Raw genomic sequence first — 14,314 nt, forward strand, 5'->3', positions numbered from 1 at the left:
ATACATAACGATGTATAAATAAGCCTATGTCTAATATATGTATTATAAATATCTAAGAAAATTTTCCCAAATTTTACTTGGCAGAAAATTGATGTAAAATAAATCAGTTTTAAATGAAATTGTATTCAGGTAGCTTGAGGCATTTAGATGTTAATGTTCTCCAATGACCTTATAGCTAAAAATATTGATTAATACTTTGATTTATCATCACTGATTAATCACCAATGTAATTATGAAATCAAAGCTGACTTGGAATTACAATTTGCAAATAAGAGGTAACACCAAATAAGATATTATGCTTAATGATCTAGTAATAATTAACACTTAGTAAGTTGAAATGGTTCCTTTGATCTTAGTCAAAATCTTGCTAACTATACCTTGTTCCAGAAACTAGTGTAAAATAGAAGTAAACCATTTTGTCTTGCAGTCTTAAGCAAAGGTTTTGTAGTTCTAGGTTAGTTTTTATTTAGGATGTTAGGATTTTCTTATTCCTATGACCTCTTACCTTCTTCATCACCAGGGTAATTTCAGCTTTTCTTTCCTCACCACTCTCTGTGTCCTTCATGAAGCTATTTTCCTAAGAATTGTTTTTAGTCAAAAGATACGTCTACCAGAAATTCCTATGCTAGAAGTGTTAAAAAGATCTCAAGTTTCTCAATTTTAATCTCAAATATTTGTGTTGCATGCCATCACCAGTTATTTCTGTAGTTGCTTTATCTGTAATTTCAGTTTATTTATGTAAATGTACCTGAGGTTGTATCTTCATCTATTTATAGGCATATGTTGTTTTTGTAACAACATTGGGTGGTCAATGGTTGGAGCGTAGCTTTGCTACATTCTTGTCGCATGTCCTTGATCTGGTTTCCCACCCTCGGGCAACACAAACCCACGTAGAGGCTGTGTATTCAAGACGATGTGTCTCCTTTATCCTAAGAGCTACCGTGGGCAGTTTGCTAGGTGAAAAAGCCCAGATTGCAGCTGCCAAAGAAATATGCCAAGCTATTGGAAAACAAATGAAAGCAGTAGGTAAGAATTGATATCATAATGGGTGTTGTTGATTACCTTAGTTGTTTAGGTCTTTATTGTTATTCTTAGTAAATACTAATAGATCTGTTTAGTTCATATCTCTTTCTGGACTGTGTTTTAATAGTCATTTTTATTCAGTACTCATTTCATTTTAAAACAACAAATAATTACAATGAAATAGAGTTTTTCAAGATTTGGGTAGCATGTTTGTAAGGTTAGGGTTTTTGTTTTATTTCTAGTAACTTCATTGATTTTATAGCTCTCTTGGTGTGCAGCAGCACCTTGGTTTGCTATCTTTAAGAGGTAATCTATTATGATTTTTCTGCCTGAAGCCTGTTGTTTTATAAACACGTTATTGTTTTTTCCCTCCCATAATAGACTTAATATGAAGACCTAGAGAGGAACAGTTACAGGTGGTTATTAGCCCTCTATGGTTATACTGTGAAACCTCAGTAATCCATAATTAAAAGAAATCCTTTTCTAAGAAATGTCAATTTTATAATTTTTTCAGTTTAACAAATAGTTATTGAGCATTTGAGAGTGCAAAGTGGTAATTTGGGGTTTGAATGATGAATGGGATAAAGTTTCTGCCTTCATGGAGCTTACAGTTCAATTAGGGAACTAATGCAAGGTAAAATACAAATTCTGTAAGACTGTTTATTTTTGTCACTGTTGGGAATATGCATTAATTTTAATCAAGCAAATTATATTGCCTAATAGTGGTCTTTAGAAATAAGAATTTAATGAATAGATAATATCAGTACTTTATACTTAGAGAATACATATTAAATATTTTATAAAATTAATAAAAATAAATTCACAAATGGTTTAGTTATAGTTTTTGTGCTTAATAAGCAAACCATTTTTTAAATGCCTGGGGCTAACTGAAAGTTATAATTTGTGAACTAAGGGTGTTTAAATTAATGAGCTGTTGTTCTTTAGATATGTAAAAATAATCTGTTCTAGGTTCACAATGTGAAAAATATTTATACATTGATTCATTGAAGAAGTATTTGAGTGCCAAATGGTGGGAGTAGAATAGTGAGCTACACACAAATAACACCTGTTCAGGGAGCTTATAATTTAGTAATCAAAAGATAGAGTTCATGCATTTCCAAGTCCAGAAATATCTAAGAAGAAAAGAGGTATTTATTTAAGTCCATAATATATTAATCTGTTATATTGTGTTATTCTGTATTGTATAGTTTATAGTCTATTAATTCATAATGAATGCAAAAATGGTAAGAAAGTTTTACTGTCATTTAAGGGTTATTCATCTCAAGGCCATAGATTAGCCATTGGGTTTTAAAAATCCTAAAAGCAGAATTAAATACAATGCTATATATCTGGGATTTATGGGCCAGAATATATTCTCAATTAGTAATTTGACAAAGAATCTTTAGTTGTCTCCTGTTAAATACATTTCAATTCTAGTGGAAGTTAAAAGGTGGGGAAAGGGGACAGCAAAGCTAGTGGGAAGTTTGAGGAACATCCCAATAAGAAATTCTAAAGGCACTTTCCTTATAAATCTGCTTTCTGGTCAGTAATTTGACAATGATGTTACCGATATATTGCAGCACTTAATAGCAATTGCAGCAGTATTAAATAGCAGTATTAGTACAGTAACAATAATAGCTGCTAACATTTACTGAATGTGTATTGGGGGTAGCATTGTCTATATTCTTTATACGAACTGACTTTTTAATCATCACAATACCCTTTGAGATAGGCACTTAACCTTTTCAGAAGATGAGGAACTTGAGACCTAGATAAGTTGAGTATCTTGTCCAATGTCACATTGCTAACATGACTGGTGGAATTGGGATTTGAACGCAAATCTTCTTTCTCCAGAGCCTGTGCTTTTGTTACTGTGTAACAAACTATGGTTTGTTACTGCTTACTAAAGTTAGGTTGTGTTCCTAGAAGCAGACAGAATACCTCAGTATATATAGCATTGTCCTGAGTCATTAAACAGTGTTTTTAAGTCACTTCAGTGTTTATTTGTACAAGTTTTCTGCTGAGAAATAACTACATACAGAGTTCTTAACACTTAGGCATCAACTGGTATGATTTAAAAACATAAATAGTATAGATCAAAGAAATTATATCACAATTTAATTCACCCACATCAAATACCTGATTTTGGGTTTCTAGAAGCAGTAGTGAATGACACTAGTGGTGAAAACAAATCTGGAGCAGCAGACATCGCCGCCAGCCAGCACGTGATGGTCTGTGCCCTACAGGAGCTCGGGAGCCTGGTGCAGAGCCTAAATGCCACGGCATCCCCTCTTATTCAGGAAGCATCCATAGGTATGGTATTCATTTGTATGGTGGAATATTTTTTCACTATTTTCAATGTCATAGATGTGATTGATATTTAACTACTGATTGCTTATCATCAGTTGCTGATCATCATAATTAGCAGTTTAGATTATTTGTTAACAGTTGGCATTTATTTAGGATTTACTGCGATAGTGAATCTTAAGTTAAATATTGAAGTAAAGTTTTGGGCGACAAATCAAAAACAGTCATGGTAGTTTTGTTTCTAATAATTGGCTAAAATTTATCAAACACTTTCATGTAATTTTACATCAACGTTTGTATTTTATTGGATGTAATGGTACTGCGTTCTTTCTAGAAAATGTTTCTTTAAAGTACTCCACTGTTTATGAGCTAATATATTTTTTTGGGGCGAAGTTCTGAAAGTGTCTCTGTAAAACTGTAATAATTATGATTTTGATGATTGTGTTATACATAATCTTCTAAATTCCTGAAATGGACGTCATTAAAGAGTAATTTTTTGCGTATTTCTTTTAGGACTTCTGGAGACTGTGACTTCAGTGCTTCTTCACCCAACTATGGCAGCTCGACTTGCTGCTGCCTGGTGTCTGCGCTGTGTGGCCGTGGCGTTACCTTTCCAGTTGACGCCATTTCTAGACAGATGTGCAGAACGGCTCAACAACTTGAAAACTTCACCAGAAGCTGTTAGTGGGTACAGTTTTGCAATGGCTGCTTTGTTAGGTGGAGTCCATCAGTGCCCTTTGGGCATTCCTCATGCTAAGGGAAAGGTATGGCAGAGATCCTAGAATTGTAAGTGCTGTTGTGTGGGTTTTAGTCTTTATTTATTAAACATCTGTGTTTAATGTTGAACTAGGTGATCAAATGACAGCTGTTTTTTTCTATGATAAGGTAAAATAGAGCATTCTGCTAATGTGGAGTTGATGGACTCTAATTAAAATTTGATATTTAGTTCTGATATAGGAATGATGGGTTTTGTCTGGTTGTAGTATCATTTTATAATTTAGAGAAAAAACCCTTAGAAACCAGAGCTTTTCTTTGAGCTTTTAGAAATAAAAATTCACATTGCTATATTCAAAATGTCAGGAAAAAATACTATTGCCATATTTAGCATTTTGTTAATACTTAATAAAACCTGAATGGTTTTCATGAATCAGTTTCTTCTTTTCGTTTTCTTTCTATGATACCTTATACTTCTATCATGGTTTTCTTCTCAGGAGTTCTAAGAGTTTATATAAATATTATTTGCAATTTTACATAGGCAGATTGGGGCTACATTTTTCAATTCTTATTTTTTCCGGGTCATTGGGCCCATGTCCCTTCGTTCCTGGGAGTTCCATAGCTACCACTTGAATCCAGGCTTCCATCTCCCTTTGTCATACAGTTGCCTCCTCCTTGATTATTCTTCTTGAAGTCTTTTCCGGTCTCTCCCACACCACTTTCATATTCCACATTTGCTCAGAGACCCTTAGGGACTACCCAGTACTCAGAAGATAAAATATAACCACCTGGTAAACTGGTGCTTTCATAATTTGCCTTCGTTTTACCCTTTCATTCTAATTTCTCACTGCTCTAGTCAGACTAGTCATCTTGGTTTCTTCCCATGCTTTTTTCAGCCATCATGCCTTTCTTCATGCTAATCTCTTACATTAGAATTTCATTCCCCTTCTTGTTGACCTGTACCAAGTTTATCTACTTGTTTAGAGGCCCAGTTCAAGTTCCATCTCTCTCATGAAATCTCTTTAAAGCTACTCAGTCTATCATAACTTTTCTCTTTGCTGGCCACTACTACATTTGTATTATTATTTTGTCATTTAATCATTTGCTGTTTGTTACTTCCCATTTTTCCTGTGTCTTATCTCTCTAAGACTATGAGTGCCATAAGATTAGCTTAATAGCAGATGCATAATAGGAGTTCAACAAATCTTTGAATTTAGGATACTACTACTAGTAATAATACTGTTTATTTAGTGATGACATGGACGTGCACTGTTCTGAGTGCCATGTTGTGTTAATTTATTTAATCCTCACAAGAGTGAGGTTGGCACTCCTATTATTCCTGTTTTAGCAGTGAGGGACCTGAGGCAGGGAGATGAAATTGTCCCAAGTCAGAAAGCTGGGAAATGACAATGCTGGCGTATAAACCCAGGCCTTCTGGCTCCCGAGCTCCCTCTAATCTGCTGTGCGGTTCTGGGTCTCCTCCGAGTGAGCAGTGCAATCACAATTGAGTAGATCTTCATGCTGCCTCTTTAAAAACATGGTAACAGCAACAAAAAAGGGACAACTTTTTAAATAATGTATACTAGCTATGTATCTTCTTATTTGATTTCTTTAACTTGCTTAAATTAAAATCCAATTCTGAATTTCTCTTGCAGATGGTAGTTAGTATTGCTGAAGATCTCTTACGAACCGCTGCCCAAAATAGCAGGCTGTCTTTACAGCGCACCCAAGCTGGATGGCTTTTACTTGGAGCACTTATGACTTTAGGTATAATTATATTTGAGTAGAATTTTGTCTTATTTTATAACTGTCAGTAGACTATAAAGAAAATTTAATTTAAAAGTATTAAACTTCACATTCTGGACTTTGAATGAGGTTGTAAAATGCTAACGATGTTTTCCCTGTTATTTTGTAGTAGGTTTTTCTTTTTGGTAATTGCTGCTTAAGTACATTTAATGAGAAAATTGTTGGCAAAGTTTCACGTTTACCATCAGGATAGCCATGGTCTAACTCATTAGCTTGGTTTTCATCAAAAAAGATGAGAGTATGGGGAGCACATTCCATCCCCAAAGTAAGGACCAGTGACGTGATTTTAGTAGGGTGATAAAATCACGTTTAAACAGTATTTTCGGTGCTGCTCTCTTGAGGCTTATTGTTATACGCTTCACTTTCCTCAGTGCTGTGACACATCTGAGATGCAGGCAAAGTTTAGCGTTGTATGTAGAACAGAAATACATGTTATGATTGTGATGAGGTTGGCCTATTTTTGTAGTTCACATGTTTAGCTTCTGCTATAGAAAGTGTGTGTGTGCACTAAAAGTTACCGCCTTAAGCATCTCCCTTTTGGAAATTATACTTGGACCTGGTTTTCTAAAGAAAATAAAAAGGAGTAACTCTTTTCCAGAAATTTATCCTAAGACTGTTGAATGATATGTTAAATGAATTCCTTAGCAATGTAAATATAGGTTCCTAGTTATGCTCCTCCATAAAACTAAGTTAACCATATAAATTGCCCCCAAAAATGACAGAATATATGTATGTATGTGTGTGGGAGTGGGTGTGTTTGTTTATATACATATGTATTTGTAGAAAAGGCATCATAAAATGTGTCCCAGGTGTATTTTATCGTTGATAAGATATAATCCATCATTCTGAATATATCTGGATAATTTCTTTTAGATTACTTTTTGTGAATTTGTTTTATGTTTGGATGCCAGAAATATTGTTACTTTTTAGGTGAATTTTATTATACTTTAATAGATATGTATTTTACTCACTGAATAAGAAACATTTTGAAAATGTCAATATTAGTCATAAAGATAGAGTGAAATGATAGACACTGTTAAAGTTTGTGTGGGGCTCTTTTCTTTGACTTTTGTTTGTAATGTATGTTATAGCTATGTATGGTTTTGCATTCTCATTTTCTCCATTAGGACCATCTGTCGTTCGTTACCATCTGCCCAAAATGTTGTTATTGTGGCGAAATGTTTTCCCTCGTTCTTTAAAGGAATTGGAGGCTGAGAAGGCCCGAGGTGATTCCTTCACCTGGCAGGTTACATTGGAAGGTCGTGCTGGAGCTTTATGTGGTAAGAACCGAAAGGGTTGTATTTTCAGAATATTATTTTATTACTAAAATATTTGTAAAGTGATGGAAAATCACTACTTCAAATTTTTATTTTAATATAAAATGATAAATTTGTAGATTTTTAGATTTAGAAAATTTATAAATAATCTACATCAGTTTGCTAATTTTATAATGAAAATGAAACTGAGACTCTGAAAAGAAGGTTCAAGTTAGTGGTAAACGGGAGCTAGAACCCAGGCCTCTTAATTCCCAATTGTTGTAGTCTTCCAGTATCAAAGAAGCACTGGGTCACCACGTAGAAAACCCAGTGAGTGTTTAAAGGAAAAAGAAACTCAAGATTACCAAGGTACTGAGTTTACAGTTAGTCTTTTTGTAATGGACATACAGCTATTTTCTCCCAACGTTATCAAATCTGCAAATGATACGTTTTTCAGACATCAACATTATAAAAATTATGAGTAAAATTGTTTTTGTTTGGGAGTCAGCAACTTATAGGAAAGGCTCAAGTTTTATTTAGTTTGGGCACTAGAATTACACTGGGTGACCCTGTTCTTTTTTTGGTTTATCTCAGGGTGAAAAGTGCTTCCTTTTCCAAACTGTGAGAGACAGATGTACACTTAGCCATAGGGCAGCTGGGCAAGGTGTCAGTTTTGTTCCCACACATCTAAGAGCATTTTAGTCTTAGCTCTATTGCTAAAGAGCCAATAAAGATACTCCTCCTCACTGGACCATTATGTCCACTCTTGGTTCTGTCTTGAAACTGCTTCCTTTTTGTCATCCAAATTCATGAGGGGGTTATAGACCTCAAAATTCCCGCTCACGGGAATCTCCCTAACAGACGTGTTCCCTCCCTCCATTTGTCTTGCTCACCCTTCTTCTAGCCTTTTCCAATGATTTTTCTCTGTGGTTGCAATTCGTTCTTCTTTTGGTTTGACCTGGTTTTAGAACTTTATATTTTATAATAATTAAGAACTGTAGTACTATCATATAGTTTTATAAATTTATTCATCCTCACAAAAGTTGCTTCAAATCTGTCCTTTTTACATTTTATCTAGCAATGAGGAGTTTTGTTGCACATTGTCCTGAGCTCCTAACTGAAGATGTGATTAGAAAGTTGATGACCCCTATTGAATGTGCCATGACTATGATGTCACAGTAAGTAAGCAATTATGATAAATTAACATCCAATTTTATATATTTATGAACAGTCATGTTTTGTACTTCCCTCTAGTATCATATAGGAAACATATAAAACTTTCTTTTTGAAAGATGACTTTAAAAATTTAAGTAAGGGTGTAGATTGAAATAAAATTGTGTTTCATAGTGTTGCTGTTGATACTTTGGTAGTACATTGTACTTTGATAGTACATTGATATTTTGCTGAAAAAAGTGTTTATAAGTAATACTTATTGTAATAAGCTGATACTAACCATACTTTTGATGTTTTAGCATTCCTTCTGTAATTAAAGCCCATGGAGCTCATCTGAAAGCTAGTGCTGCAATGGTCCGCTTAAGACTTTATGATATCTTGGCTTTGTTACCTCCAAAAACTTATGAAGGTAAATAAAATTTGTGGTATCTAATAAAAATTCTTCAATATACCTTTCCAGTTCTTCACAGTTTTACGGAGTTCTGACCATGGCTCTCTCTCACTGAGTCACTATGTAGAGGAAGGCAACCATTTTCCTTTTCTTCATAAGGAGGAGCTAACGCCTGTGGAGCACTTACTATGCTCCGGGCCCCATCCTAAGGTCTTTACCTGTATTAGCTTCTTTGACTCTTAACCACAACCTTATGAGGCTAGAATACAGCTCTCTTTTATTGATGAAGAATCTTGGGTAGATAAAGTATAATGCATCTTGCTCAAGTGTGACAGCTGGTAAGTGACAGAGCTTGGATTCAAACCCAGCTGTGTCATCTTCAGAGTCTGCACTTTTAATGACTATTCTAAACTGCTTCATATACATTATAGGATAGCCAATAATTTAGGAATCTGGAGGGAGAATAGTAATGTGCTTTTCAGAAGATAAATATTATATAAAATTTTAGTATTAAACTGAAGTCGTTGATTCGTTTCCAGTTAAGCCATGCCCAAGAATTTTGATATGCTCTGGTTTAGTGTTTGCACATCATTGTGTAATTAATAGTAAATAATAATCATGTCATGTTTAATGTATTTAAAATAAAGAATTGTTCCTCTATTTGAGTTTTTGATTACTTTAAATAATTTGGACCAAAAGGCATAATACAATAATAATAAAGGAAGTACCATGTTTGTCTATAAAAATCAGCATTAAAATATTTAATATTGATCTTTTTAAAAAGGAAACAGAGACAGTTATTTTATTCTTGTTGAACATGTTGCTGCTTTTTGTAGGCAATGATTGTAATTTTTGTAAAAATTATTCTTTTTAATCTGATCTGAAGTTCTGTTTTCTAGGCTCTTTCAATGCACTTCTTAGAGAACTGGTAGCAGAATTCACTTTGACTGACAACTCAGCCAACACAACTACTTCCCTCCTCAGATCCCTCTGCCATTATGATGACAGTGTTCTTCTTGGTTCCTGGCTTCAGGAAACTGATCATAAATCAATTGAAGACCAGGTAGTAAATGATACGGGGAAATGAAATCCTAGCACAATCGAAAACTGGTACTACTACACATGTTGTTTAAAAAGAAAATATTGTAGACTAAGGTTTAGTTTTCATTTAGCTTTCTTAGATATTTAAAGATAACTTTCTGGTGGTAGATAAATAGTGAAAAAAAGGTAAACAACAATAGCTAGAATTTGGCATATTGTAATTATTCTGTGTTCTTTGTATTTAGGTACCCTGTGGTGGCTGTGGCAAAGATCAGTTTTAACTGGCTTTTTGGTTATTGGAGTTTTGGGTTTTTCTAATTTGTTTTGTGACAGATTAGAGAGGAATGGGTAGTTATCAGGTTGGAGATTTAGAACCTTTTTTGCCTATTGAATACATTATTATGTACTTTTTTAAAGAGTTACTAAACCCCCCTTTTGAAGTTTTTTTTTTGAGTTTAAGTTATTCCTGATATAGTTTTGCTTACGCAGTTTTAAGGTGGGTACTGTAAAAATGTTTTAGAATGAACAAGTGTTCTTAAAATTGTGTAAAGTGCTACTGGTGACTTTGTAAAAAATGACCAAATTATGTTTTTATCTAATTAAGGATTTTCAGATTCAATCATTCTGTTCTTTTTTGTTACCTTTTCTCCCTGCTCCCCTGTTCTATTCTTCATACCGATTACTTAGTAAGTGAATTTCTCAAAATAGAGTTTGACTGGTTTTTGTGTTATTCTTTTGCAGCTCCAGCCGAACAGTGCATCTGGAAGCGGGGCTCTGGAGCATGATCCATCCTCCATTTATTTACGAATACCTGCTGGGGAGGCTGTGCCTGGTCCTCTCCCTCTTGGAGTTTCAGTCATTGATGCTTCTGTGGCTCTTTTTGGTGTAGTGTTTCCTCATGTTTCTTATAAACACCGGTTAGTATGAAGTCAGTCAGATAATTTTAGTTAAATATAAATGGTTTTCAAACAGTAGATTTTCCCATCCCAGTTAACTATGTAAAAGGTAAATTACAATTTAAATAGTAGGTTCATAAATGTAGTAACATAAGTGACACTCATGATAAAAAAATTGCATGCAAATTCCACATAATTTGAAACTGTTTTTAAGATTTGGCCCTGTGTACTGGCATCTGGTATCCATTGTATTGTGGACTATGTGTTATACAACAGAATTTTCATTGTAAATTTTGTTTGCCAGTTTATAAGTAGCTTTTGACTGTGTCTTTTATTAGGGACATCAGTTTTTTAAGTCTTTTGTTTTTGTTACTGAAGAAGTAAATGGGTGAAAAGTCTGCTTCCTAATTACATTTGTCAGATGATGAAGTCTGGAACTTGGGAAACTAAAGTAACTGGTTCTTTTTCTAATAGGAGCATTTTAGTCTCCTATATTTGTATACACAAACACTATCCCTAACTTTAGTAGGTATTTTGTATATTTATGGTGATTTTTCCAAACGAAAGAGTGAAAATGACTTAATTCAAGACTTTCACAGATAAGTTTTATAAAATATGCCTTAAAGCATTGTTGTATTTGTATATAAAAGATGACATATCTTTAAATTTGTAAGTTACTTACTTAATTGCTTTTTAACTTGATGGGAAGAATTTTAAATATGAAATTTTACCTTACCCAGATATCTTTAAGAACATTTGGTTGCCACATAAATGTTAAAGAACATTAAAAGGTGAGGGGCCGACCCCATGGCCAAGTGGTTAAGTTCATGCGCTCCACTTTGGCAGTCCAAGGTTTTGCCCTTTTGGATCCTGGGCACGGACATGGCACCACTCATCAAGTCATGCTGAGGTGGCAGCATCCCACATGCCACAACTAGAAGGACCCACAATTAAAAAATACACAACTACGTACCAGGGGGCTTTGGGGAGAAAAAGGAAAAATAAAATCTTTAAAAACAACAACAAAAAAGAACATTAAATGTGAAAGAATCTTATAAAGCATCTACTTTAATGTCCCTATTTTAAATCTAAGCAAATCCAGGTCTTTGATTTTATGGCTTGCCTTAAGTTATACAGCTAGTTTTGAAAGCCATAACTAGAATCCAGGATTGTCTTAAAAGCACTTTGTGGAATAAAGTAAAGTATAAATAAATAAATTCTATTAAAAATATAGTATATAACATAAATATCCAATGATGGAGAAATGAGTGAATAAATTATGGAAAGTTGACAGGTAGGAGTACTTTTACAGAGATGATATTTTGATATCAGAAAATGCTTATTATACAGTGTTAAATGAAAAAGGTAAAATAAAAGGCAAGAAGTGATCCCAGTTTGGTATTTTAGAATACATAGACATATACAAAGGTTATTTCTAGGTAGTAACTTTTTGTTACTATTTCCAAATTAAATGAAATATTCTATAATAAGGAAAAAAATTTTTAAGTTATGTATTTGAGGTTAGTTATAGGCAAATGATGTTTAATGGTAGTGTTGGAGACCACGTGGGTGTTCTTATGTGTGTGCTTGAAAGCAGTGTGAATAATGCCCTGCTCTCTCACCCGTAGGAGACGTGGATCTGTATCAGAGCAACCGTAGAAGCATAGTCCACTTTAGCCTCAAGTAACTCTAACTGGAGTCCCTGCTGGAGGGTAGATGATTTCTTCCTATGTGATTTTGAAAAATGCTTTGACCTGAGACTATGACCTGTTATAAATTGAGCTTAAATCCTTATAGTAACTGTAGGGAGATTTTGATTTCTACTTTAGGTTATAGTTATCTTCGTACTGAATCCAACATGTTTGGATTTCTTTGACCCGCCCCATTTCTTTTTAGAGGAATCTGAAATGATCTCATTCTCTTTTGTAAGAATAGTCTCAAATGGCTGTGATGTTTTTCTTGTTGTTAACTGTCTCATTTTAAAAATTTGAAATAATAAGAAAACCAATTCACCTCTGATTTTTTTACATTTGAAAAAACTGACCAAATCTAAATCTTTCTTAAAATCTCTGAATTAGCTTCTAAGGGTAGAACATGAGTTACTATTTTCTTCTATGTGAGAGTACGTTAAAAAAAGAAAACACTTAGGCCACACTTTTTTACTTCCAACTTAAAAATCTTCCACACAGGTTTATAAGGAACGACTGTTGTTCTATTCAAGAAACCTTGAGCGCCTGCTATATGCCAGGCACTTTGTTGGACGCTGGTGTTAATGTTAAAGACCACTAAAATTATGACCTTATTTTGCAAATTGAAACTTAATATTTAGTCTCCAATCTTGTTCTGGTTAATAACCACACGTCCCTATATTAATTCAGGAGCAAGAGATCTGGTTTGGACCAGCTGTGGGAGTGAAATAGAAAAGAGACAGCATGGGGCATTATTTATTAAACATTGAGTTTATATTCTTATCTCTGTTTTCTGAGCCATATTTGAATAGAAAGTATTGCTAATGTGATCTTTATTCTATTATTGTAGATTGCAGATGTTGGATCACTTTGCTGAATGTGTTAAACAAGCCAAAGGTGTCCGCCAGCAGGCTGTGCAGCTTAATATTTTTACAGCTGTTCTTAGTGCGCTAAAGGTATTTACTTTAAAAATATAATAAATATTCTGAACTACGATTTTAATTAATACCTTTAATGAGGCAGGCAGATCTAGACTATTATGTTTATATGTATATTACTTGATAACTCTGTTTTTATATTAATTTAATTAAATTAGTGGAATCTTTATATTAAGTTCATTGTAGTTAAATAAGTATTTCATATTTTAGTAATGTTAAAGTTCATGTTTCAATTTGACCGCTCAGATTTTACAAGTATCAGTAAGTTCTTTCAGAATTTTCAAAGATGTCTTATTAATGAAATCTGATATTCTGCTGAGTTTGTGGTTTAGACCATAAATCAGGAGAGGCTATGTTATTCATTTGAAAGAATGCTGCGTTTAGAGATTGTGGTCTGGTTTAGCTATTTACTAGGTTTATGTCTTGTGTAGTTCCTTTAATCTTTCTTGAACCTTAGTTTCTACACATATGAAGCGAAATAACTATTTTGCCTATCTCTCAGAGTCCACACACTGTACTATGCAGCCTACAGCCTCTCATGATGTATTTGAAAACGTGTTATATTATTCAGCACTAAGCTTATTGTAAGGCAGTACTGTTTTAAAATGTTTTATAAACATCAGGGAAAAGGGATATAGGCATTGGTTATACAATAAAGGTTTGTACCATTTATATAACCATTAGTATATGCCTTGTTTAGAGATGATCAGCTAAGACCAACATCTGAGTTTTTAAAAAATGGAGTGGGGTGGTCATGGTCTTCTTCAGCGGTTGGAAGGCTAGTGAACCAATGGTAATATTGCTATACAGTATACTTTTCTTCATAGATAGGCTCGCTAGTGCCTCTGCTATAGTTAACTTTTTCCCCAGGCACCATGACTTGGATTTTTGGTCTCAAGGAAGTAAATTAAGTTCCAGGATGGTAAGTGCTAGAACAGGGATATTAACATGTAGTGTGATGAACAGACTATAGCAACATTTAGTTACTGATTATTCTTACTTCATTTTGTCTTTAGATATTTCTTGGATATACGCTTTATGACATACAGTCATGCGTCACTTACGACAGGGATACGTTCTG

The 14,314-nt window shown here is 33.9% G+C and overlaps 1 protein-coding gene across 5 annotated transcripts in view; it reads left to right on the top strand.

Annotated features, from left to right (window-relative positions):
- Nucleotides 1–14,314, top strand: part of HEATR5B (HEAT repeat containing 5B) — a 107,711-nt gene that overhangs the window by 20,731 nt on the left and 72,666 nt on the right. For all 5 annotated transcript variants that reach the window (XM_070574050.1, XM_070574053.1, XM_070574051.1 and 2 more), the window contains exons 8-17: nucleotides 777–1,026; nucleotides 3,181–3,336; nucleotides 3,844–4,094; nucleotides 5,700–5,811; nucleotides 6,978–7,130; nucleotides 8,185–8,284; nucleotides 8,579–8,688; nucleotides 9,570–9,733; nucleotides 10,453–10,628; nucleotides 13,146–13,251. In XM_070574050.1, the coding sequence (XP_070430151.1) occupies nucleotides 777–1,026; nucleotides 3,181–3,336; nucleotides 3,844–4,094; nucleotides 5,700–5,811; nucleotides 6,978–7,130; nucleotides 8,185–8,284; nucleotides 8,579–8,688; nucleotides 9,570–9,733; nucleotides 10,453–10,628; nucleotides 13,146–13,251 (1,578 nt within the window). The remainder of the gene's footprint in view (nucleotides 1–776; nucleotides 1,027–3,180; nucleotides 3,337–3,843; nucleotides 4,095–5,699; nucleotides 5,812–6,977; nucleotides 7,131–8,184; nucleotides 8,285–8,578; nucleotides 8,689–9,569; nucleotides 9,734–10,452; nucleotides 10,629–13,145; nucleotides 13,252–14,314) is intronic.

The sequence above is a fragment of the Equus przewalskii genome, chromosome 14 (genome assembly GCF_037783145.1).
Source record: "Equus przewalskii isolate Varuska chromosome 14, EquPr2, whole genome shotgun sequence".
NCBI classification, from domain to species: Eukaryota; Metazoa; Chordata; class Mammalia; order Perissodactyla; family Equidae; genus Equus; species Equus przewalskii.